Here is a 27,506-nt window from a genome sequence, read left to right on the forward strand (position 1 = left end):
CACCCAACTGCCACAGCATGGGAATAAGGGTGTATCGTTAATCAGGATTCCCTTGCCTGCAAACTTACCTTGGAGTAATTTGTGGGAAAACACATCTTGGGGTCGAAAATATGAAGAAGTTTTGGAACTAGAAGTGAGTAGCTTTGTGCCGTTGGAATCTTACTATGTATGTGTACAAAGGTGTAACCCACCTAGGGGTATGGGAAAACAGGATTGTATAAATACGGATACTACTTATGTGGGAAATCAGACATCTTGTAATCGAACAATTGATATTAGTACGACTAGCGGCTGGGCAAATTCAACCAGCTGGCCGGTTCCAGAAGGAAAAGGGTGGTATTGGCTATGCAATGATACAGCCCGTAAGGTCTTGCCCGAGAATTGGAAGGGAACTTGCACTCTTGGAGCAGTAGTCCCCAATTTGACCATACATGATGTAGCGCCTCGAGGTTATTTGAGAAATCATATCCGGAGAATTAGACGAAAAATTAACAATCCATTGATAGAGAGACACACCGCTTTTCATAGTTTTGTTCGATGGTTTATCCCATGGTTAGGAGTGAGTGAATTGGAAAAGGCAATAGTTAATATTTCTGCAATTATAGAGAAGTTAGAAAACAAAACTCTGGATGCTATAAAGGCTCAACAAGAAGAGATATCTAGTTTATCACAGGTAGTATTACAAAATCGGATGGCCCTAGACTTGTTACTGGCCGCTCAAGGGGGAGTCTGTACAGTAATAAATACAAGTTGTTGTATGTATGTAGATCAGAGTGGAAGGATCTCTACCGACCTGGAAGAAATATGGAAGCAGACAAGGGTCCTACATGAGATCAGTAAAGATGATCTTTCATGGAGTTTTAGTGAAATATGGAATAAGTTAACCGCCTGGTTGCCCAATTTCCAATGTTTGAAACAAGTGTTCATTGCTCTATAACATTAGTAGTGTTAGGAATATTTGTGTGCATGTTGTTTAGATGCCTGCTTTGTTGTGTTACTGTAAATAATGAAAGTATCTGATGCAAAAGAATTTGCATAGGAAAAGAAAAGGGGGGATTGATTAAGGAGGTATTGGGGAGGCATTGGGGAGGCAAGGACAATCCCCAGACATGGACTGTATATCTCGAAACAAGACACTGGAACTCATGATAAGGAAGTGGCAGACGGACAGAGAAACAAATGTAAGGACTATAAATCTCAAAAGTGGACATTGGAATTCATTATAAAGATACAACAAACGGAAGAATTGGCAACAACCAGCTCTCGCAATTAAGAAACGTGCCAATTCAGCAGATTCCTGACCAAAGGTGAAAAGTACACTGTAAGGAAGACTCGGGGTCTTCCTCCCAAAGACCCCTGCCCACGTCCCAAAGACCCCTGCCCACAATTCTTGGGAGGCTCTACGCAGGTGCAAGGTGCCAAAAGGCTAATTAGCATGAGAAGCGAGGGAAGGTGGGGATAGGTAATGCATATGTATAGGTGCTTGTAGAATATTGATAGATTGATTGTATAAATTCAAGACTGCTTTCCGCTTTGGGTATGCACGATAGGTGGAGAGATCCCCCGTGCATCCAGCGCTGCAATAAAGAATATACCACTTAAAGGAATTTCGGCTTCGATCTTTGAATCACAAGGAGGTATTAATGTTAACAAATATGTGGATCATTTTCTATTGTCAGGACAGGAGAAAAGAGTTGTGAATAAAGCTACTAACAAGCTATTCAACTTTCTGGGAAAGCAGGGCTTGGGAGTATTGAAAAATAAATTACCATATGTAGAAAGAGAAGTCAGGTATTTAAGGCATCTAATGTCTGAAGGAAAACAGAATAAATGCAGAGAGGATTCAGGGAATTGTTGAAAATTAAGAAAGAACTAAAAAGTTTTAAAAGAAAGATTTCTTTTAAGGAATCAGGAGCCACGAAGTCTGAAGGAAAATGGATAGTCCCTGATGGGAGAGAAATGCTGAATAAAGTGATAATGAGGCAAATATTAACTGTTTTACATCAGAAGAGTCATTGGGAGGTGCAAGCAATGTGCGATGTTGTGCTAAGAAAGTATGTCTGTATAGGAATATACACTTTAGGGAAACACATATGCAGTGGATGTACCATATGTCAAAAGGTAAATAAAAAGGTCTTCTGTAACCCATCTAGAAGAGGACGGGAGCCAGGGGTTTGACCTTTCCAAAGTATACAGGTAAATTTTACTGAGTTACTTGTTTGTCCCAATTGACCACGTGACTGGATGGGTGTAAAGCTTTACTGCAAGGGTTAAAGCGGGCCTTAGGGATTGAGTGGGATTTTCACAGCCCCTGGCACCCCTCCTCTTCTGGGAAGGTGGAGCTAATGAATCAGACATTAAAGAAGCAATTAACTAAACTAGTGTTAGAAACCCAACTTCCTTGGGTAAAATGCTTACTCCTACAGGTTTAAACAGCACCAAGAAAGGATATAGGAATTTCACCATATGAGATGCTGTTCAGATTGCCCTATCTGGGCAGAAAGGATGAGATACCACAATTCAAAACAAGAGAGTTTTCTTAAGAACTGTATTCTGGGGTTGTCCTCTTCTTTGTCATCTCTCAGGACCTGTGGGTTGTTGGCTCAAACCCCACCTTTGGAATTCCCCATTCACCACCATCACCCAGGAAACCAGGTCCTGATTCGGACCTGGAAAGAGTCAACTCCGGCCTGAATGGGAAGGACAATTACTAACCACTGAAACAGCCATAAGAACTGTGGAAAAAGGTTGGACTCACTATACTCGAGTGAAGGTATCCGTCGACGCTAGTACCTGGGAAGCTGTTCCTACAAAAGACTTGTTGGAAGTTGAAATTAAAGAGAAAAATCTCATAGTGGACTCTGAGCAGGATAAGAGCTTACAATTGTAAACTAACCTTTTATTTTCACAGGTAACTAACGACTATGATTTGTGATTGAGAGAAAGGACAGACCTATAGCGAATTGCAGTGCTCCCAAGGGGGGGTTGTTATAGTAGTAGTGTACATCTTATTTTTTGTATCGATAATTGTTTGGAAACCTAAGGTTTAAAAATAATGACAGGGAAAAATTGATTACTGATTTTGTTTTTAGTGATTCTAGGCCTCAGAGAAGGCCTCGGTCAATTGGTAACTTGGAAAAGGCATGACCAGATAATAGCAAAAACGGGATAGCCCATCAAAATATGGGTGACTGTGACAGAGGGTTATGTACCACAAGCCGTCACGTTTTATGCTTGTGAGGTGCTAGCTTGTGGAGATTTAAATGCCCAATGACAACTGAGCAGAGAGAACAAATAACTGGGAGAGACCCAACAGCCAGATTGAGAATAGCTGTATGGAAACAATCCTCTATTGCCATCAGAGAAAGGGAGAAACTCAAGGAGAAAACGAGAGAAAACAGGAGGCCCTCTGAAATGTGGCAGTTCAAACATTTGAGATTCAAACAGGGTATGGGGATGTGAATGCCTGGATAGAATGGGTCAAATATACCGTCCAGAGTCTCAACCGTAGCTACTGCTATGCTTGTGCCTCGGGATGACCGATTGCCCAGATAGTGCCCTTCCCATGGGGGTGGACCAAAGACTCCAAGGGATGCGATATATGATTGCATTGTACCAAGAAAAGACTGCCTGGGGAAATGAGGCCTGTAAGTCTCTCTTTGCTGTTTCTTGCATGATAACAATATCACGGTTCCCCCTGCATTCTCTATAGCTATAGGTAACCATACAGCTTGCCTCTCAAGGCAGGGTGTGAGTGCTACCTGGCATCTGGGAGAATTTGCCTTGTGCTACCAAGGACTTGATGGGAAACTGCTCAAGACTAGAGATCCCCAGGGCAGATCTCTGGTGGTACGGTGGAGAGAAGATCTTACGGTCCACCCTACCATCCAATTGGGGAGGCACTTGTGCACTTGTTCAATTAGCTATACCCTTCACCCTGGCATTTGAAAGAGAAACATCACAAATACCCAGAAGAAGTAAAAGAGGCTTAGGAATATAATTTGATGATAGAGTATACATAGATTCTATTGGGGTACCTAGAGCAGTTCCAGATGAACATAAAGCCAGAAATCAAATTGCTGCAGGGTTTGAGTCACTGTTCTGGTGGGTAACAATCAATAAAAATGTGGATTGGATTAATTATTTCTATTATAATCTGCAGAGATTCATCAATTATACCAAGGATGCGATGAGAGGAATCACTGAACAACTAGATGCCATCAGCAAAATGGCTTGGGAAAACAGGATAGCATTAGATATGATGCTCGCAGAGGAAGGAGGTGTGTTTGTGTGTGTAATACTGAGCAACCATTGTTGCACTCTTATACCCAACAATAGTGTCCCAGATGGCTCAGTAACAAGAGCATTGCAAGGGCTTACCACCCTTGCCAGTGAATTGGCAAAAAAAAAAAAAAAAAGTAGGCATATTTGCAACATTGATCGTAGTTGTAGGAGTTTTGACAGCCATTGGTTGCTGCATTATCCTCTGTGTAAGAGGACTAGTACAGTGGTTAACTGAAACCTCACTATTGAAACAAATGACCATGGAGCTACCACCTTACTCAGATAAGGAGATAATGAGGAGATGGAAAGCAAAGAAAGCAAAGAAGAAGAAGTCTATCAAATTACACCTTAGAGAAAGGTTTTGCAAAAATCAACAGTTGATAAAAAAAGAAAAGGGGGGAATTGTGGGAATAGAAATGTTGTTTTTGCAGAGTTACATTGTTTAGAAGGAGGGAATGTGGTACTGAGATATGCTTACAGTGATAAGAAAGTTTAGCAGGCGACCTAGTAAAATGCAGACAACCAGACTCCTTAGGACAATTAGGTGAAAATCACGGTGTCAAGTCAAGTCAGATAAGTGAAGAAACATTACCACTTCAAGCAGTAAAAATGTCAAAAGAAATTTGAAATTTAACAGGCTGGCAACTGAAGGCCATGCATTGTTTGTGAAGCATCAGATAGATTGTGAACCTGGATTACCCACTCAGTGGGGAAACAGGGGAGAGTCCTGCCATCAAAAGGTATATAAACTGTGTTTTGGAACTAGTAGATGCGCTCTCTCCTGCTTGTGGGGCGCCCGCCATTGCAATCGCGAATAAATTACTACTTCACTGAGATCGTCGCCTGAGCCTAAGTTATTGGCTACGGAGTGTTTCTCACAGGATACATAAGGCCCAAAGACCGAGTTGCTTGACAACTTAAAGCAAGACATAATGTTCCCACTACTAGCCCTGGAATTCTCCAGGTTTTGTAATCAGGAAAAGGAATGAAAAATGGAGACTATTTAGTCATGGAACTTAAAGGATTGTTTGTTACCTTTTCTGATTGCACATGTATAGGCATATTTGGGTGTAGTATGTAAAAGCAGTGTTCTGTATATTTAGAAGTTTCGATGTGTGTGTGTGCACGTTGGTAGAGCATAGACTCCCCGCGCACCCAGTGCTGTTTACTTGCCTTTTGTTAATATTCCTTTTATAAATATTACTAAATTCAGATTGAGATGAGACTTCATTTATAACCGTACTGACACATCCAGTATGTTCACAGGGAAAATAGCAGTATGTGGCAAGCGTGGTGGTGAGCCCTTTCACCTGGACTTCATCTACTTGGGTTACCAACTGCTGTGTGTTCTGCCTGTATAGGCAGGAATGAGAAATCCGCCCTATAGTTTGCCATAAAAGTTAAGGGGTACGTCTGTGGTGTGATTATGGGCGCAAAACACAGGGTAATGGAGGGAATAAGGAGAGCGGTACATGCAACGCTCCCTCCCGCGTGGGTCTGATGGATCAGGACTACACTTCCCAAGAGCTTTTGCACATCCCGCGCATGCGCGGCAGCTCCTGCGGCGTCAAGCACGCGCATCTGCGGGCGAAGGCAGCAACGGGCCGAACTACAGCTCCCAGAGGCTTCTCTCATACGTCGCATGTGCGTACGGCGCCGGCCCGTCCGTACTCCGCAGTTGTCGCCATAGGTGGCTGGAGGGAAGGGAGCAATCGTGGTCGTCAGGAGGAGGAGAGGAGAGGAGGAGGAGGGGGAGGGGGAGGGGGAGGAGGGGGAGGGGGGGGGGGGGGGAGGGGGAGGGGGAGGGTGAGGGTGAGGGTGAGGGTGAGGAAAGGGTGAGTGAGTGAGTTCAGACGTCGTTGCCGCCACCAGCTCGGACTCATGATTCCCATATGCCCGGTAGTTTCGTTCGCCTATGGTAAGTAACAGCGCTTGGGGAGGGCGGCTGCGAGGTGGGGGGGGGGGGGGGGGGAAGCGGGGGGTCCTGAGGCACCGTGTCTGACTAGGCGCTGTCACGCTCGTTCTGTCTCTTGTCCGTCTGTCCACTTCTCTTACCCCCTGCTTTCTCTTCCTTCTTCCTCCTGTTATGGCCCTGTCTGCCGCTGCCGTCTCCTCTCGGTTACCGCCACCGTAGTGCCCAGCCGGCTGGGAGAAGATGCCAAAATGGCTACCGGCAACTACTTTGGATTCACCCATAGTGGGGCTGCTGCTCAGTACAGGTAACTGCCGCCACCCTTCCCTTCCCCGCCCCACCGTCCCTTTCCTCGGCCAGGCCCGAAGCCCTCTTCTCTCCCCCTTTGGTCCCTGAGGGGGTGGTTCTCCCCGCCCTCTCGGGGGGGGGGGAGCCTGGGGCTTGCCACCTTTGCCTGTCCGTCTCTGGGAGCCTCTGCTGCACCGTGTGCCCCCGGGCTGGTTGTGCTAGGGACCCTTTTGCTCGCCGCACTGTCATGGGTGTGTTTGCTTATCCTGCTGCCACCCGTGTCCCCTGTGGTGTGGGGGTGGAGAGGTGGAGCTGGGCACCACAGAGGAGGAGAATCAGTGGCAGGATTAGGGCTCAAGGCTTGCATACCTGGCATAGTTTCAGGAAAGTGCAATTTTATGGAGGTCTTGCAGTGATGCTCAAGTTGATGCATCTATTCTTTCCTGGAAATGGATGTAAAATGCATTTGTTTTAATTTACTTCCGGTGTTGAATAGTTAAAGGAAGGGATTAAACTTAGCATGTCTTCTAGTTCTTTTAAGATGAGGTGCTCACAGCATATTTATGTGTTACTTGACAGTTATAGTGAAATTTGAAACTGGGTCCTTGTGGGATGTAGAGCAGTTTTTAAATAGCATAGAGGATTTTCTTTTCTTGATAAGAAAATAAATGATCTTTAAGTGAATAATAAACTATGAGATCCATATGACTGCAGTTATGAAGTGGAGATTAATTTTTAAAATTACTTTTCCTTTTGTTGTGGAGCTGAAGAGCTGTATAGATTTAAGAACCCAAACAACTCAGTTGGAGTTTCCTTCTGCATTGCAATATTAAAGTATAATTGGAATAAAGTTGAAGTTCAAAACTCTCTTCCTTGTTAATCATAAATGCGTTCTTGAGGAAAGAAAAACTGATCAAAAGGTTTTTCCTTTCTTACCACAAGTATATCAGTAAGACTCTGTGTTCTATAAATGGTTTGTATGTGTATCATGTCTGAGTGTGATGAGAGACAGTGATTGGTGTTCAAGTGGTCTTTTCATAAGAGAGAAATTTAATATTTTGAGCAGAAAACACAGAAATTGCTTAAAGCATCTGAAAGGGGGTCTTACCTTCATAAAGCATGTTTGACAGGTCCTTAGTAGCTTATTTACTGAGTACTACAAAATGTATGTTCTACTCTAGCATATTTTAGAGGTAATGGCATCAGGGTAAGATAATTGAAGATTTAATATTGCAACAAGCTCTTTAAGATTGTTACCAGTATTCGAAGTATCATAACATATAAAAATAATAAAATTACTGCCTCATTAGAGAACAGACTTGTAGAGAATACAGATTAATGTTTATCTGATAGCTAAAGTGCAGGTGGGCCTCATAACTCTACAGTAGACTTTTTCTGGTCACAGAACTACTCCATGGTTTTCAAAAAGTTGATCAAAACAGCAGGTTGTTTTAGGAGAGTAAATTAGACACTTGCAACTGCAGACCTTATTTTTTTTTGACATAGGCTTTTTAGAAGTTTTACTCCTGTGGGTATTATAGAATGTAACAAATGTTCATAATAAACATGATTAGTCACGTTTTTGGGTTCTCTCTTGATAAAATGGCTGTCAAAAATTCTGATGCATTGGGAGAACTTCAGGATAGAACTTTAAAAGCAATCTCAGTGCTTCTTTATTATTATTCTAGGTTGTTTGTGGCCATGGTGGATCACTTAAATACTCTCCCATCCTTTGTGTGCTGGATGAATGATTGGTAGCTGCTCAGATGTTAGAACTCCGTTTGGGAGATTCATGAGCAGAGTGTTCAGGAGTTAATAACATGTTTACTGTTGTAAGATGTAAGCAGTATAGCTCCTGAGTTGACTAGATAAGAAAGGGAATAGATGTCTTTTTTATTTGCTCATAAATATTAGTTTTCATAAAGCATGTTTGAAACTTACCTTATTTCATGCTTAAGGGCAGAAAAAGAGCTAAGTGCCCTTTAAACCTATAAATAATGGATTAGAAGCATTCTTGTTTCTTTTAGTGTTGTTACTGCATAAAATTTCCTGCTGCCCGCTTCATTTAGAATTCTTCTATGAACTGTACGTTAATAATATCATGACTTAATGAGAGAAGAATTAGATTATGCAAATACCTATACAGGAAATTTCTCTGCAATAGCTTTACTTTATGTTGATGGTGGTATTAGGACCTAACATCATAAATCTGTGTGCAGTGCAAAACTCATCTGTTACTTATTTCAGTAACCGTATTAATCTATTTAGGAGTCTGAAATAAATGTGTAACTTGGTGATACCAGTCCTCTTCTCTTCTGTGCGCACACTCCATAACTCACATGAACCACTGTATCTCCAATTTGAAATGAAGAGCTTAATATTGGCTTGTATTTCATGTGTAAAAAACAATATTAGCATTCTTGATTTGGTGCTGTAGAGTCATTGTTACGCTTTTATTTGAAAGTTGGCTGATTGAAATGTGGGGATGCTGGTGGAGAGATGAGAGCATTGAGAAACATTTGGATAGAAAAGTGAGCTTTTCTTTGCTTGCAAATGTGATGGTATCATTTAACCAACCTTGTGTTAAAATTTTGGTTTCAAGAAGATAGAGTAATTCTTTGAATTTCATCTTAGTGATGTTCTTATCAAGGCTCTGCTGTAATGAGACAGGTGGGAGATCCTTGGGTAGTTAGGAGTGATTTGTTAACTTTAAATTGCCCTCAAGTAGCGTGAATATTATACATTCAGTATTGTGAGCTGTAACACACAAGGGCAAAGGAAGATGTTTGGGTCCAGAGCAGATCATGATGCCTGTGAGTTTAGGTTAAGATGCAATCTTCTAGGCAGCCATATGGAAGTGAATTCTTGCAATTATAGCTAGTCTGGCATTCAGGTACAGTGCTTAAAATGAATGGGGAACAAAAGTAATAATTTTATCACGGGATGAACCTACTTATATCAGAGTGTAAAAATTGTAAATGCTTTCTTTCTGTGAATTTTATGACTGTGGTGCCTTGAATTGCACCACATCTTAAAGGATATGCGTTTTTAGCAAAAAGAGCTTCTTAATATGATCAAACTGTGTATGGTGCTGATTCTCCTTTGCTCAGTCTATGATAGTCTTAAGTGTTGTCTTAAACATGCTGTTCTATCTGTCTTAATGTACACAAGAAGCCTCCATTAAGCTAGTGCTGTTTATGCAAAGATTTTGGTAGGCTTGTTTCCAAACCAGTGAGGTGCCACCCTCGAGTGAGATCTGCCAACATTAGTAAGGCAGTAAGGAGCCTCTGGGTTTGTTAGCGTGGGCTGTGTGCCAGTACTGCAGTTGACTATTGACAGGGAATCAGAGGAGGTGGTGGTAACTGGGGAGGAAAGGTGCCTCAGTAATCAGAGGAAGTTTTGTCATTTGGAAGAGTGAAGTCTGCCAATGAGGTGAAATTTGCAACAGGCTCATGATTTTAAAAATCGAGCACTTGGGAAAAATTTTCTGTTAATATTAAGTCCTTTGTAGTTGTAACCTCAAAATGTATTGATGATTGCAGGCTTAACTCTGGGGTGTTAAATTATTTGTAAAAACTTGTTACCTAGATGCAAAAATGGTAGGGTAAAATGTAGTTGAGTTATTGGTACCTAGAAAAGCGAAGTAGTGGCTAAAGGCAGGAAATACAGAACGCTTCAAGAATTGAATACATTTTTCCTTACTAGTGAAGTTTCTCTCACTTAATAAAGAGCTTGCCATTTTTTTTTTTTTTTTTTTTTCTGACAGGGAAAATGTCTGTAGCTAGTATTTTTCAGGCAGATGTGACGTCTTGAGCTCAGTTATTTTCGTGTTGTGCTATCATTGTGAACATGGCTGTTAACTAGACTCTTGAATAAAAGCAATGTTTTGATGATGAAGGAAGTAATATAGGGAAGAGCCATCTGTTGTATGCAACTGAGTATGGGGGTGGTAGATACAGAGCATTTATTGCATCACTGTTTTAGATGCTAGCAGTTATGGTCTGATGTACAGAGATAAACGTTACCTGATTTGATTGGTTTTAAAGCAGGTAGTGAGAATAAATGTGAAGATTAAACAGTAATAGTATATTCAAAAGATGAACATTTTAATCTTTGAGATGAATTACTGGTAGCGTATAATTTAGCTATACGGTGGTAATTTCAGATTCCTTTTGACTTTTTTGCTGTTTGAAGTGGTAATGTTTCTTCACTTATCTGACTGTTTTATTTGACCATTTTATGCTGTGTATTGTTAAGTGTGTTCAGGAGAAAAGAGTTGAATGAGGATTATTGTTTTTCACTCTGCCCTACTTTCATTAACATACCTGAAACTTCATCTGACCAGTTATTCAGTAGTTCCTCTTTATCCACTTCTCTAAAGAAGCAGCAGGTTGTAGTGCTTCATTCAGTTTTTGGAGAGTTAGGTCATACTTGTTTCAATCTTAATATCACTAAAAGAAAAACTGCAGAATTATGTTTTTAGACAGAGCTTTGCTATTCTGCTATTGATAGAATAGTCTGTGAATCTTTGAAAAATCCTGCAGTTGGGTCTCAATAAGTACAGTTTCCTTAATGCTAAAATGTTCTAAGAAGTTAGAATTTTCAAGATATAAGGCTTAATTGTTTTGTCTAGATATTCGTATTTTTAAAATTATGCTTAAAAGTAGTTTAAATGTCGTGTTAAGCTAGCCTGCAAATCGCTTCTTTAAATGAAAAAATATGCAAGAAACATAGTTAAGAAGTTGTCATTTCTGAGGAAGTTCATAATTTGGATTGAGACAATTGGTTTTAGCCTTAGTTTTAAATCTGTTAGAATAGTACTCTTCAGAAAGTTAAAACTAAATATACAACAATGTCTTTTGCCTCTAGAAATAGAGATTTCTATGTTCAGTGCTCTAAACCAAGCTGGAATAGCAGCAGTTATAATGTATGTGTTGGTTGTTAGTACATAGATACATAGGAGATGACCATTTCTATATTCCTTGGGCTTATGTGCACATGAACTGTAATTCATTTTCAAGTTAAATCAGTTGGTGTGATGAAATGCAAGGCTTATAGGGAGCCTTATTTGTGCTATCCTTTTTATCTTTCATGTGCTTCGTACCCTCTATGGAAATACTGTTTTCTTCTGAAAGTAAATTCCCTTGACAATAAATGCTAAATATATTGTATTAAGATTCTTAATACACAGCTTACTTTATTTTCCACATTAGGATGCCTGTGGAGTATCTTACAGTCTCAAGTCACCTGAAGTTATTACCTGATAACACATGGATATAATGCTATTTTAAATTCTCCTGATATTAATAAATAAATGAAATAAAACAATAAATAAATCTTTCTACCTTCAATGTATTTTATTTTTTTTTTTTTTTTAGCAAAGCTTCAATTTTAATAAAAAAGGTCAATATCTGGAAAAGGACAGGAGCAAAGTGTTCTCAGGGGAGGATTTAATATTTATTTCTTAAATTTAAATGCTCTTAATTCACTTTCAGTGCTTAGTAGTACTTGGAATGGTCCTTCCCCTTCAGGACAAAGTTTTGATTCTTTCCAGGTTCGAATCAGGACCCCATTTCCTGGTTGATTTGGGGGTGGGGTGGGGTGTTGAGCCAACAACCCATGGGTCCTAAGAGATAACAAAGAGGGCAACCCCAGAATACAGTTCTTAAGAAAACTCTTGTTTTGAATTGTGGTATCTCATCCCTTCTGCCCAGATAGGATAATCTGAACAGCATCTCCTTTCTTGGTGCTGTTTGAACCTGTAGGAGCGCTAAAGGTAAGCATTTTACCCAAAGAAGTTGGGTTTCTAACACTAAATTAGTTAATTGCTTCTTTAATGTCTAGTTCACTTGCCCCACCTATCCAGAAGAGGAGGGTTGCCAGGGGGTGTGAAAATCCCACTCAATCTCTAGGGCCTGCTTTAACCCTTGCAGTACTTGTGAAATGAAATGACGTCCTTGATCTGAATCAATGTTTTCAACTATCCCATATCTAGGGACTATTTGCTCCATTGATACCTTAGCCACCGTGTTCGCAGTGGCAGATACCAAGGGGAAAGCTTACACCCATCCAGTCTCCCTACTTCAGGTAATTCAGTAAAGTCTACCTGTATACTTTGGAAAGCTTGAAACTCTGGCTCCCGCCCCCCTCTAGGTGGGTTACAGATGACCTTTTTATTTACCTTTTGACATATGGTACATCCTCTGCATATTTGCTTCACTGAAGTGTATATTCCTACACAGACATACTTTCTTAGCACAACATCGCACATTGCTTGCACCTCCCAATGACTCTTCTGATGTAAAACAGTTAATATTTGCCTCACTGGTGCTTTATTCAGCATTTCTCTCCCATCAGGGACTATCCATTTTCCTTCAGACTTCATGGCTCCTGATTCCTTAAAAGAAATCTTTCTTTTAAAACTTTTTAGTTCTTTCTTAATTTTCAACAATTCCCTGAATCCTCTCTGCATTTATTCTTTGTTTTCCCTCAGGTATTAGATGCCTTAAATACCTGACTTCTCTTTCTACATATGGTAATTTATTTTTCAATACTCCCAAGCCCTGCTTTCCCAGAAAGTTGAATAGCTTGTTAGTAGCTTTCATCACAACTCTTTTCTCCTGTCCTGACAATAGAAAATGATCCACATATTTGTTAACATTAATACCTCCCTGGGAGGTTGTATTTGCTCCAAAATCTGTTCTGGAACTTGCCCAAATAAATCAGTGGCCCTGTAAACCCCTGAGGTAAAACTGTCCACCTATATTGTTGCTTCCGCCCCCATTTCAGGGTCTTTCCAGTCAGAGGTGAGTATATCTTTGCTCTCAGGGCCTGAGAGCACTCCATTAATAACACTGTTATTCCAGTCTAACAATTTCCTATTTGAATGCCCAATTTCATCATCAAATCCCTTCCCAACAAGTTAGTCCCTACCTTGGGTAGATACAGTAATTGCCCAGTGATCATTTTATCTCCTAGTCTCTGCTTGGTATCCCCCAAAGGTGGCACTGTTATCCCAGCCCCTTCTACCCCCATCACTTTTTAGGGTTTCATTAGTTAATTTAATCCCTGATACTTTACAAGCCGGTAATGACCTAGCTGCCCCAGTGTATTGGGTTCGATGGCAAGGTTCGGGGGGGGAACAGTGGCAGCCCCCATGAGAAAAACCCAGAAGCCTCCCTGTGGCAGATAAAGGACAATTTCATCTGGCCCCAAAGGGGCCCACTGCTGCCCAGATCCAAGCCATGAGCAACACAGCCTGTGCCTCTGTGAGAGCCCATCCAAGAAAACAAACAAACATAAACCTGCTGTTCCAAAGCAGCTGGGAGAGCGAGGAGTAACAAACCTCCCCGCAGACACCAAAGTCAGTGCAGAAGGAGGGGGAGGAGGTGCTCCAGGCACCAGAGCCAAAGCCCCCCTATGGTCTGTGGAGTGGCCTCTGGTGGAGCAGGCTGTCCCCCCCAACCCCCCCCACTCCTGATACTTGGGAAACTGGCCAAACACCACAGCAAATATACCAAAACTTCTAGACTGTTACTTAGATAATGCCCACATCTTTCCCTGTGTGAGAAACACTCTGTAGCCAATAACTTAGGCTCAGGCGAGGATCTCGGTGAAGTAGTAATTTATTGCAATGGCGGGCGCCCCACAAGCAGGAGAGAGCGCATCTACTAGTTCCAAAACGCAGTTTATATACTTTTTGAGGACAGGACCCTCCCCTGTTTCCCCACTGAGTGGGTAATCCAGGTTCACAATCTATCTGATGCTTCACAGACAATGCAAAGAAAACAATATATACAAAGAAAGTATTGTCAATACAGAAGTAGCTTTACAAGAAGCTGTTCTGAGGAAACCAGACTGGAAAGAAAGCACTGGATAGTACAGCTGAACCTTCATCTGAATTGAGGATTGTGGCCATCCACAGTCATAAAAGACGAGTAGGTAGTAAATAGGTGCAAAGATTCACTGCAAGAAAGATCAGTGGAACAGAGGGGGTCTGGCAGAATAGTCTGAGAGAGGATTTGAGTTGTGTGATGATTGCTTGTCACTGAACAATGGTAAAACCTCTTGTAAGTTAATTGAAAAAGTTGGCACAAAAATCTTTAGATATAAATTAATTATATGGAAGCGTCTGGTCATCTTAATGTTAAAAGGTTTTCAGCAAGAAAATGGGAGAAAAAAGAAGCCCATAAATTTGAAAAAGATGTTGTGAATTTCTGTAACATAATAAGTAGTTCTTTCAAAAAGGAAGAAGCAGGCAGTTCTAGAATATTTTTCTTGTAATATTGCAAACTCAATCACTAGCTCTTCAGGATGTTGCATGTTATAAATGAGGTCTCAATTCAGTCTGAATTTTGTAATATTTATAAAACAAATATTTGTAAAAGATATAAAAGGCAAGTAAACAGCGCTGGGTGTGCGGGGAGTCTACGCTCCACCAACAAGCACACACAAACATCAAACATTCTAAATACATGTATACAGAACATTGCTTTACATAATAACCCGAGTATGCCTATACATACATACAATCAGGATAGGTAACAAACAGTCCTTTAAGTTCCATAATTTAACAGTCTCCATTTTCCATTCCTTTTCTTGCTTCAGGCCTTATGTATTCCGTTCTTCCCAGATTGAAGAACATATCCATCTCCTTGTGAAGGCCAAGAGGCCTGGGTCAAAAGGCACGTCCAGGTCAGCAGGGGGCGTAACAGCAAAAGCCTTCGATGGCTGTAGCAGCAGAGGGGCCCATGGCGTAGCAGTTGGATCACTAAAGGAGCCCACAGCTCCCTCACTATTTGGCAAACCACAGGCTTCTGACTGTGGCCTCACATGGCTCTTTAAGGCCTCAGAGACTGCTCGCCACGTGCCGAGCAATCCCACTGCAACCTTGCCATTTTTAGTAGCAGAGTCCCACACCTTGACCTCAGGTTGGTCCCATATTTCAGGCTCATAAACTGTCCAATTGTTAATAAGGAGAATAAGCTGTAAGGTTACCGGGACAGTCTTTGTTTCTAAGGACGTATGATTCCCCATAATGCGCAGCTGCTTACCAGCGAGAGGCAGTTGTGTGCGCGGGTCCGCTTCTCTCAGCTTGAGCTTCTCTCCATCTCCAGTGCCGCCTATTTCCAGCGACGAGCTTATCTGAGCGGTTTGTTGAGTTTGGCCGAACCTATCTTCATGAGGCGATCAAAGCGCCTGTTCCCGTCCTGGTCTCCATTCTCCCAGCCTGTTCCTCTTCACTTCTTTTTCCTGCTTCTTTACTGATTCAAAGATCGAAGCCAATATTTCCTTAAGTGGTATATTCTTTATTGCAGCGCTAGATGCACGGGGGATCTTTCCACCTATCGTGCATGTCCGAAGTAACAAGCCATCTCATATTTATTCAGCAAAATGATGAATATTCTATTAACGCCTATACATATTCATTACCTAAACCCGCCTACTCTCGCTTCGTATGCTAATTAGCTTATCAGTCCTTGCGCTTGCGCAAAGCCTTCCAAGAATTGTGGGCCCGGGGTTCTTCGCTTGCGCAAAGCCTTCCAAGAATTGTGGGCCGGGTTCTTCGGGACGTGGGCAGTAGTCTTTGGGAGGAAAACCATAGGTCTTCCTCGTGATGCACTTTTCACCTTTTGCTTAAAAATGCCAGATAGGATGAATCAGTTGTTTTCCAAGCTGAGTTGGCTTTCGGCCTAACTGAGGGTCGGCAGATAACGGGATGTCTCAGTTAACAAGACATAACAGACAGTTGACTCAAGTTATCTCAAGTCTCAGCCTGACTGAGGGTCAACAGATAACAAGATGTCATCTATTTTGTTCTCATTAATTTTTAACCACAAGATTTATTCTATCCTAAAGTGAGTCTATACAATATCATTACTGATGTAACTTCATCGTGTTGCCTTTTTTTTATCTTGAGGTCAGGCTCCCCTCTTATACCCTTCTCTCCACAGCAGTTCTTTTCAAAACAACTTTTCATTGGTCAGACAACTTTGAATGTAACAACAACAGCAAACACCCCGAAACATCCATGCCTTAATGGCTGGAGAACAAGAGAACCAGCTGGAGAACAAGCAACAGGACAACATGGATTCTCCTGAATCACCCTTCTTTGTTCCCTCTAAACTCTTTTATATTCCTGATGGCCTCATTGTTAAGAGTCTAATGTTATCTCAACCATGGGGCTTTCCAACCCCCCATGGCCACATTCCCAAATCTTCCCCTTCTTTATTAATATCAACCATTTTCTTGATACGAATCACCACTCCAGATATATAACATTGCAGAAGCAAGAGGAACAGTTTTGCTAAAGTGAAAATGGTGATAGAACTAAGCCTTAGAAATCAAATGATTGGGGCTGTTCATTCTATACCATGATAAGGAAATTTAATACAAAAATAGCAAAGAAGAAATGAGACTGAGCAGAATTGTGATGGAATTGTATGTGATGGCCAGATTTGATATATGGGAGGAAGGAAGAGTGAGAATGAGGATAGGGTGGAGCAAGACTGTCCCTTCATTGGCAGTATTGCACTGTTGATGAGTTCAGTTGTAATCCAAGTGAAAGTATAAGGCTTCCTGTTTTCTCAGTAATATATTTTGAGTAGATGCATGTGATACTGTGAATTACCTTTGAACGTGTGAATATTTTACACTTTTGTGCTGTTAGGTACGTAAACAATGCAGCCTAATTTTATAGATTATCATACACTTTTACCATCATAAAATAGTTTTCATGAGTTTTCTGACAGTGATTTCTGACCCAAAGCTGACAAAACAAAGGCACTACCTATATAAATCAAATAGGAGGAATTGTTTCAAGCAGTGACTCGAGCTACACCAAAGTATTTTAGGTCTTATCCTTCCACTGTTACACCAAGAAGCTAAAAATAAAACGTAATATAATATTTAATATTAATACATATAAATAACATTAATATATATAATGTAATATAATCATGAGTACAACTCACAACTGAGTTGAATTTGGATGTAATGTAAAGGGTCTTTTAAACAATGAAATATCAGGGGACTATGGTGGGAAGAAGGTAGAGCCTAGACATGGAAGTCCAGTAGTAATAAAACTTTCTCTGTGTGTTTCTGACATAAAAATGGCTTTTTGATATGTTAAAGTCAATGTGTTCTGCTGTAATTAAATGACAAATTTTATTTTTAATTACTAAACGCAGTAGAGTTATGGAAATGTTTTTAGCAAAAATATCTACAGCAAAAAGGTGCTTTGTTTCTGGAAGTTATGTCAGAGATAATATTGCTGTCTTTTGGAAAAGCTGTCTTGACTTCTTCTTGTTCCTTTTGTGAGAAACACTCCGTAGCCAATAATTTAGGCTCAGGCGAGGATCTCAGTGAAGTAGTAATTTATTCGCGATTGCAATGGCGGGCGCCCCACAAGCAGGAGAGAGCGCATCTACTAGTTCCAAAACAGTTTACATACCTTTTGATGGCAGGACCCTCCCCTGTTTCCCCACTGAGTGGGTAATCCAGGTTCACAATCTATCTGATGCTTCACAAACAATGCATGGCCTTCAGTTGTCGGCCTGTCAAATTTCAATTTCCTTTTGCCATTTTTACTGTTTGAAGTGGTAATGTTTCTTCACTTATCTGACTTGACTTGACACCATGATTTTCACCTAATTGTCCTAAGGAGTCTGGTTGTCTGCATTTTACAAGGTCGCCTGCTAAACTTTCTTATCACTGTAAGCATATCTCAGTACCACATTCCCTCCTTCTAAACAATGTAACTCTGCAAAAACAACATTTCTATTCCCACACTTTTGGTTTTGAGCATAACCATGCTTCAATTCCACTGTGCCATTGTGTATGTTTCTTTCAAGTAAGATATCATTTGTTTTCTTTAAAATAGTGTATGCTATCTCCTTGACAGACACGAAATTGGATTTGAATTATCTTTTAATAGTTCTATGGAGTTGTAGAACCCTATGATTATTAAATATTAGTGAATAGCAGTGCTGGAAATGTATGGAAAAAAATCAGAATAATCACTGAATCCCCATTTCATATAATTATTCTACATAGTGATATTTATCTCAGTTCACTGTATTTGTTCAAAAAATCAGAACAGATATTGTAAGCTTTTAATCATAATGCATGGGTAGGGATTGAAATAAGACAATAACATTTGTTTCTGTTCAAAAAATAAACCCATCATAAATTTTCTGTTTCCATTGTTAGTAATTACTCGTTCTTAGTAAATAGCCACATATTAATGTCCTACCTGCAAATTTTAGAAAGGCATGTTAGTCTCAGCATGTGCCTGGAAGATTGCCAGAGTTCTGGTGGAAGTCTTCTTCCTTGATCTGGCTGTCTTTTGATGATCCTTCATGCGGTAAGGCAGTGGACTTCTGTTCAAGTGGGGCCGGTATTTTATAATTGTAAACTTTTGTGGGAAAAGCCTGGTATCACAGGTATGTTTTTAAAGTGTCTCTGCTTTAACTTTAAGAGTTCTGAGCTAATTTTCATGGAAATCTTTACAACCCCATAGCTTTAATATAGTGTCGTGGTTCTGCTCGAGTGGGCAGCCGAGCTCCACCACAGCCGCTCTCTCACTCCCCCTCCTCAAAGAGGAATGGGGAGAAAATATGATGAAAAGAGCTCAAAGGTTGAGATAAGGACAAGATCACGCAGTAATTATTGTAACGGGCAAAACAGACTCGGCATAAGGAGATAGTAAGATTTATTGCTTATTACTAACAAGCTAGAGAAGTGAGAAACAAAGGAAAGAAACCAAAAGCACCTTCCCCCCCATCCACCCTCTTCCATCTCCTCCCCCCGAGTGGTGCAGGGGAACAGGGGAATGGGGGTTATGGTCAGTCTATAGCGCTTCTCTGCCGCTCCTTCTCGGTCACTCTCGTCCCCTGTGCTGTGGGGTCCCATCCACGGGACACAGTCCTTCATGAACTGATCCGGCGTGGGCTTCCCACAGGCAGCAGCTCTTCCAGAACTGCTCCAGATATGGGTACGTACCACGGGGTCCATCCCTCAGGAGAAAACTGCTCCAAACTGGGTCCTCCATGGGCAGCAGCTCCTGCCAGGTCACCTGCTCCTGCGTGGTCTCCTCTCCATGGGCTACAGGTCCGGCCCGGAATCTGCTCCAGCAGGGGTCTTCCACAGGCGGCAGCCTCCGTCGGTGCAGGGCCACCTGCTCCACCGTGGTCTCCTCCACGGGCTGCAGCGTGGAACCCTGCTCCACCGTGGTACTCCATGGGCTGCAGGGGGACATCCTGCTTCACCATGGTCCTCACCACAGGCTGCACGGGACTTCTGCTCCGGCGCCTGGAGAACCTCTCCCCCTCCTTCTTCACTGACCTTGGCGCCTGCAAGGTCGTTCCTCACTCCTTTCACTCTCCCAGCTGCTGTGTGGCGCAGTGTTTTTTTCCCTGTCTTAAATATGCTCTCACAGAGGCGCAAAACAACATCGCTTATTGGCTCGGCTCTGGTCAACAATGGGGCCCTTACCAAACATGGGGCAGCTTCTAGATCCTTCTCACAGAAACCACCCCTATGGCCCCCCTGCTACCAAAACCTTGCCATGTAAACCCACTACATATAGTTTACTGAAAAACATAATGCAAGTGCAGGTCAATAATGAGCTGTCATAGAAAAGTAGTATTTTTCTTCATTTGTCAGGTGGTTTTATTGAAGAACTAATGAAGCAGAAGCTTGTCGGGCATGAAAAGATAATAGTTTAAAACGTTGAATGAAAGATTTCTTTTTCACTGCTTCAGGAAAAAAAAACAACACAAAACCAACCCACAAACCCTCTTCTTGTAAATGAAGTCTCAACTCAATCTGAATTTAGTAATATTTATAAAAGGAATATTTATAAAAGGTATAAAAGTCAAGTAAACAGCGCTGTGTGTGCTGGGTGTCTACGCTCCACCAACACGCACACACGAACATCAAACATTCTAAATATACAGAACATTGCTTTTACATACTAAACACGAGTACACCTATACATATGTACAATCAGAAAAGGTAACAAGCAATCCTTTAAGTTCCATGACTTAACAGTCACCATTTTCCATTCCTTTTGAACAATATGTCTCACTTTAAGTTGTCAAGCAACTCAGCCTTTGGGCCTTGTGTATCCCGTTCTTCCCAGATTGAAGAAAAGCATATCCATCTCTTTTTTAAGGCCAATAGGGCCTGGGTCAAAAGGCACATCCAGGTCACCAGGGGGCAGAACAGCAAAAGCCTTCGATGGCTGTAGCAGCAGAGGGGCCCATGGCGTAGCAGTCGGATCAGTAAAGGAGCCCACGGCTCCCTCACTATCTGGCAAGCCACACGTTTGTGATTGTGGCTCCACATGGCTCTTTAAGGCCTCAGAGATAGCTCGCCAGGTGCCGAGCAATCCCACTGCAACCTTGCCATTTTTAGTTGCAGAGTCCCACACCTTGACCTCAGCTTGGTCCCATATTTCAGGCTCATAAACTGTCCGATTGTTAATAAAGGGAATAAGCTGTAAGGTTACCAGGACGGTCTTTGTTTCTAAGGACGTATGATTCCCCATAATGCGCAGCTGCTTACCAGCAAGAGGCAGTTGTGTGCACAGGTCTGCTTCTCTCAGCTTAAGCTTCTTCCCAGCTCCGGTACGCCTATTCCCAGCGACTTTCTGTAAGAGCTTCTCTGAGCGGTTTGCTGAGTTTGGCCAAACCTATCTTCATGAGGCGATCAATGTGCCTGTTCCCATCCTGGTCTCCATTTTGCTAACCTGTTCCTTTTCATTCCTTTTTTCTACTTCTTTATTGATGACATAACTTCATCGTGTTGCCTTTTTTTTTTTTTTTCCATCTTGAGGGCAGGCTCCTTTCTTATACCCTTCTCTCCACAGCAGTTCTTTTAAAAACAACTTTTCATTGGTCAAACAACTTTGCATATAACAACAGCAAACACCCCGAAACATCCATGCCTTAATGGCTGGAGAACAAGAGAACCAGCTGGAGAACAAGAAACTGGAGACTGCATGGAGTCTCCTGAATCACCCTTCGTGATGGCCTCATCGTTAGGAGTCTGATGTTATCATCAACCACAGGGCTTTCCGACCTCCATGGCCCCACTCCCACATCTCCCCCTTCTTTATTAATATCAACCATTTTCTCGACACAAATTACCACTCCATATATAACACTCTCTAAGAAGAATGTCATTAGCCACTTGATATTTCTGTATTCACAGAAACTTCAAAATGATAGTGGTTTTTTTTAATGTGAGTAGAAGAGAGGTAATACTAGCTATTGAAGCGTATGTACAGGTAGATAGCCATTCCTGCTTTGTTTGTAGAACAGGCAAATATTAATTAAATCCAGGATTTTGAAATGCTTATGTATTAGCTTAATATGTTGAATTAACCTAATTATTTACTTACTGTCTTTTTTCCGTGTAGCCAGCAGCCAGCATCGGGTGTAGCCTATTCCCATCCAACTACAGTTGCTAGCTACACTGTCCATCAAGCCCCAGTTGCTGCTCACACGGTTACTGCAGCCTATGCCCCAGCAGCAGCTACGGTTGCAGTAGCTAGGCCTGCTCCAGTAGCTGTCGCAGCTGCTGCAACAGCTGCTGCATATGGAGGCTACCCTACAGCACACACAGCTACAGATTATGGTTATACACAGAGGCAACAAGAAGCTCCACCACCACCACCACCTCCTGTCACTACGCAGAATTACCAGGTATGCTTAAAAAAATCTTCTGCTTAATGGTTTTTAAATTTGTATGTTAAAAGGAAGAGGCCTGTTTGGAGAGAGATTTGTTGGTACTTTAGACAGCTTCCCACTCTTGGACTGGCTTAAATGTAGTATGACAGCATCCTGTTACTGGATTGTATTCCTTCTCAGTTCATGAGTTAGTAAACTTGCAGTATAAATCAGTGTGCTACATTGATTTTGCAGCTGGAAGATTTCAGTCTGTAGAGGTCATGTTGGGACTTTCTAACATATGTCTTTATTCCTGTTCGGATTTTAGAAGTGTCAGAAGTTGCAGTTTTTCCTGTCTGTCTAGATTCACATAATACAGGTGTATCTGCACATCAGCAATCCTAGCCCGTTGGTTTCAATTAGACAGTTTAGATGCAGAAAGAGGAGGGGTTTTACATGGCCAGGTATTTTTCCATTGGAAATGTGAGCATTATTTGCATTTTTAACAGCTTTTTTTCTACATTAGCATTTGTTAGTCCAAGCCTTCAGTGGATATCTCTAGGCTGGTGTGTTTATGCACAAGAATTACATAAATTTTGTGGCATGGTTCATATTTAAAATTTGCATTTACTAGTGAGACAGAGGACATTGAAACAGTATGTCCCTTGTAATATTTCCTTAATATATTAGTTGTAAAATTATCAAGGCATTATATAGATTCTAATTAGTGGGTTTGTTTGTTTAAAAGGATGATTCTGTTGCTTTAGGTTATCAGTTCTTTTGTGCAGCTTTTAGAATTTGTTACATATAGTAATGAATTGTAACCTAGGAGTCCTTCCAGTTGGGTGTATATTCACGTCATTAAGGTAGTCAGTTACTCGATGTATTCAGAGAAGAGTCCCCTAAATTAAAGAAAATTTCATGTCAGTAGACTTCAGTAAACGTAGCTTATGCCCTGCTACCCATCAGTTGGTCAGCTAGTCGCACTTTACCGTAAATATGGTATGGATGAGAAAATATGTATACATATGTAGTGGTTTCCAGGCTCACCTATTCTAAGCTTACTAGCCATCTTCTGAGTTCTGGCTGTGTTGAATGGGCTACTTGCCTTACCCTTGTAGACTAGTTATGGTTCCCTAACGGAACAGCTGATATGTCAAAAAATGAAGAAGGCTTTGAAAGTCACTTCCACACTCTTAACAAATATAACCAAGAAAACCATTCTAACTATTTTTAATGAATGGATTTTTAAGGCAAATATAGGATGATGTTTGTAACCTTGTGACTTTATTGTGGTTTATAGAAATTAACATTTTGTGGAGATTGGTGGTGTTTTTTTTCCTTCATATTTTTTTTAGGAATTTCATATAGTTCCTATGAAAAACTAATGAAAGTAGTTGCTTTTCAGTTACAAAATAGCTTGGAAGGGAAAGTGATTTAATTAAGTGAGGTTAATTTTTATATAAAATCTGAAAAAGACCATCAGGTTTGTATTCTGGCCAGAACCATTTGTAAACATTTAATTTCTTTAATGCATATATCTATGTATATTGTCTCCATGAATAATTTTTTTAAAAAACTATCTCCTTTAGTGTAGACTAGAAGGAAATATATTGGTTTTATTTTTTGACTCTGGTAATGAGCTTTATTACTCCAGATACCTATTTTAAGGAGAAAATCACTGTTTTCTTTTTTGAAAATTTTTAGGAATCCTATTCTTATGTTCGATCTACTGCCCCAGCTGTAGCTTATGACAGCAAACAATACTATCAACAGCCAACAGCAACTGCTGCGGCTGTGGCTGCTGCCCAGCCTCAGCCTTCAGTAGCTGAATCGTACTACCAGACAGGTGGGTTGCACACTTCCAACTCCTGTCATTATACAGTGTGAGTACTACATTAATACCTTAAAAATATGTATTTGAACATTATCACATTACCCAGATTTTTTTTTTTTTCATGTAATCCTTGATAATTGTGTAGAAGAATATGCTGCATCTGGAACTTGAATGTTAATGCTGTAACTTTCTTTGGATAGCTGGACATTGCTGTAGCTATCTTTGAATTTTGGATTGTTATTAAATGCACACAAGGCATACTTCTAGGCAAACGTTTTGCTGATTTGTCTAGAAAGTTTGCTGAGCTATGTGCAGATAGTCAGTGGTGGGTTCAGATGATACTTTGGTTAGACTTTATTTGTAGTTCTGCAGTTACTTAATGATGTATGTAGTTATTTAATTGTTGGTATCATGACTGCTACAAAGTCTTTTTATATGTTAATGAAAAGTAATATGAAGGTTTAGATGTTCTTTAGCTTAGTGTATTCCAGTAAAAACTAAATTCGAAGGTTATTTGATGTTATAAATGAGGTCTGAATTCAATCTGAATTTCGTAATATTTATAAAACAAATATTTCTAAAAGGTATAAAAGATATAAAAGATATAAAAGGCAAGTAAACAGCGCTGGGTGTGCGGAGAGTCTATGCTCCACCAACACGCACACATGAACATCAAACATTCTAAATACATGTATACAGAACATTGCTTTACATAATAACCTGAGTATGCCTATACATACATACAATAAGGATAGGTAACAAACAATCCTTTAAGTTTCATAACTTAACAGTCACCATTTTCCATTCTTCGGGCCTTATGTATCCCGTTCTTCCCAGATCGAAGAAAAACATGTCCATCTCCTTGTGAAGGCCAAGAGGCCTGGGTCAAAAGGCACGTCCAGGTCAGCAGGGGGCAGAACAGCAAAAGCCTTCGATGGCTGTAGCAGCAGAGCGGCTGATGCTTTAGCAGTCGGATCACTAAAGGAGCCCGCAGCTCCCTCACTATCTGGCAAGCCACACGTTTGTGATTGTGGCTCCACATGGCTCTTTAAGGCCTCAGAGATAGCTCGCCACGTGCTGAGCAATCCCACTGCCACCTTGTCATTTTTAGTAGCAGAGTCCCACACCTTGACCTCAGCTTGGTCCCATATTTCAGGCTCATAAACTGTCTGATTGTTAATAAGGAGAATAAGCTGTAAGGTTACCAGGACAGTCTTTGTTCCTAAGGACATATGATTCCCCATAATGCGCAACTGCTTACCAGCGAGAGGCAGTTGTGTGCACAGGTCCACTTCTCTCAGCTTAAGCTTCTTCCCAGCTCCGGTGCACCTATTCCCAGCAACTGTACGAGCTTATTGAGCAGTTTGCTGAGTCTGGACGAACCTATCTTCATGAGGCAATCAAAATGCCTGCTCCCGTCCTGGTCTCCATTCTGCCAGCCTGTTCCTCTTCACTTCTTTTTCCTGCTTCTTTATTGATGTAACTTCATGTTGTCTTATCTTTATCTTGAGCGCAGGCTCCCCTCTTATACCCTTCTCTCCACAGCAGTTCTTTTAAAAACAACTTTTCATTGGTCAAACAACTTTGAATGTAACAACAACAGCAAACACCCAGAAACATCCATGCCTTAATGGCTGGAGAACAAGAGAACCAGCTGGAGAACAAGAAACTGGAGACTGCATGGAGTCTCCTGAATCACCCTTCTTTGTTCCCTCTAAACTCTTTTACATTCCTGATGGCCTCATCGTAAAGAGTCTAATGTTATCTCAATCATGGGGCTTTCCAACCCCCATGGCCACATTCCCAAATCTCCCCCTTCTTTTTTTTAATATCAACCATTTTCTCGACACAAATTACCACTCCATATATAACATTTGAGAACATGGCAGCGTAGCTGAAAAACAAAATAATCTGAGGCCTACTAATGTGACCTGAGACATATTTACACAGTTGTGTGTTTTTTGCACAATTACACAGTACATAACCATGACTGTTAAAATAATGCTAATAAAGGAACCAACCAAAAAAACACCTCTCCTTGTTATGTTTAATTCCCAGAATGTTATTAGGTATCATTAAGCATTACTTAATATGGTTTACACTTCATTCAACTAAAGCCTATGTTTGTATACTTCTGTTTTCTATCCTCATTAGCTCAGAAAGCAGGATATAGCCAAGGGGCAGCTCAATATACTCAAGCCCAACAAACGCGACAAGTGACGGCTATAAAACCTGCAACCCCAAGTCCAGCAACAACTACATTTTCTATATATCCAGTATCCTCTACTGTACAGCCAGTGGCAGCTGCAGCTACTGTTGTTCCATCCTATACCCAAAGTGCAACGTACAGTACAACAGCAGTTACTTACTCTGGTAAGAGTTTTGTGTATTATGCTGCTGGGATCTTTTTCACAGAGGATTACGGGATTTAAATACTCAAAATGTTTGTGTTCAATTGCATCATAGTCTACTGAGAAGTATCAACCAGTTGCATCAAAATGTTTTGCCAGTATAATGATTTATCTTTAAAAGTTTTTATGCTTAAGTATGCCTATTTTTTTACATGTGAAAATATAGAAAGTATTAGCATTGCTACGTACATGGTGTTTTGTGACTTGTTTAAAGTTTTGGAGAGAGAAGGTGGGGGAATAGAAAAAAATGGAGAGACATCCACACAAATAAAACCCAGGGAAATTGGAAGAGCATGATGCTATTGTTATAAATGAAGTCTCAACTCTGAATTTAGTAACATAAAAGAATATTTATAAAAGGCAAGTAAACAGCGCTGGGTGCGCAGGGAGTCTATGCACTACCAACACGCACACGCACCCGTCGAACTTTCCAAATATATATAGGACACTGCTGTTACATATTTACAAGAAACCCGAGTATGCCTATACATATGGATATCCTATCCCCACTTCATATTATAATTCTCTTTGTGCTGGTCGTTGTGGGTGAAAGGCTCACAGTTTCCCCATCACCATTAGCAACCTTTTGTTCCAGACTGCAGGAGCGGCTTCGACTGTCTCCCTCTTCTTCTGCACATGCTCTGCCCACCACAAGGTTCCCAAAAGCAACAAAACGTGATTGCTTTTCCCTCATTTCGTTAACCCTTGAAACCACACTAATAATATTATTATCATATAACATTAAACAATAAATGTTAACAGTTCTAACCAGCAACCCCCCCATCAACTTCCGTGCCTTAACAGAGGGGAAAACAAGCAACCCCAGATGGCAGGGCATCGCCTCAATCACCTTCTTTGTTTCCTCTAAACTCTTTACATTCCTGATGATCTCATCGTTAAGAGTTTGATATTATCACCAACCACAAGGCTTTCCGACCCCCATTGCTACATTCCCAAATCTCCCCCTTCTTTATTAATATCAACCATTTTTCTGACACGAATTACATATATAACACTATCAAACCAACAGGGAGAACCAATCCAATATAAATCTTGTAATTTTGGGTTCTGTTGGCACAAAATGGGAGGAGAATGGGTGC

General features: G+C 41.0%; 2 protein-coding genes across 5 annotated transcripts in view; both read left to right on the forward strand.

Moving 5' to 3' along the window:
- LOC137847008 (zinc finger RNA-binding protein-like) overlaps positions 1–27,506 on the forward strand; it is a 207,528-nt gene that overhangs the window by 143,639 nt on the left and 36,383 nt on the right. For all 4 annotated transcript variants that reach the window (XR_011090716.1, XM_068665204.1, XM_068665205.1 and 1 more), the window contains exons 2-6: positions 6,120–6,202; positions 6,419–6,503; positions 21,909–22,194; positions 23,866–24,007; positions 26,150–26,368. Coding sequence is in view for 3 of the 4 variants with exons in the window: in XM_068665204.1 (XP_068521305.1) it covers positions 6,166–6,202; positions 6,419–6,503; positions 21,909–22,194; positions 23,866–24,007; positions 26,150–26,368 (769 nt within the window). In the remaining variant the exon portion in view is untranslated. The remainder of the gene's footprint in view (positions 1–6,119; positions 6,203–6,418; positions 6,504–21,908; positions 22,195–23,865; positions 24,008–26,149; positions 26,369–27,506) is intronic.
- The window catches only part of LOC137847028 (syncytin-2-like), a 77,423-nt gene continuing 49,994 nt past the window's right edge, over positions 78–27,506 (forward strand). The window contains exon 1 of the mRNA XM_068665279.1: positions 78–1,068. Coding sequence (XP_068521380.1) covers positions 200–937 — 738 coding nt within the window. The 5' untranslated portion in view covers positions 78–199 and the 3' untranslated portion in view covers positions 938–1,068. The remainder of the gene's footprint in view (positions 1,069–27,506) is intronic.

This window comes from Anas acuta, chromosome W, assembly GCF_963932015.1.
Source record: "Anas acuta chromosome W, bAnaAcu1.1, whole genome shotgun sequence".
Lineage (NCBI taxonomy): Eukaryota > Metazoa > Chordata > Aves > Anseriformes > Anatidae > Anas > Anas acuta.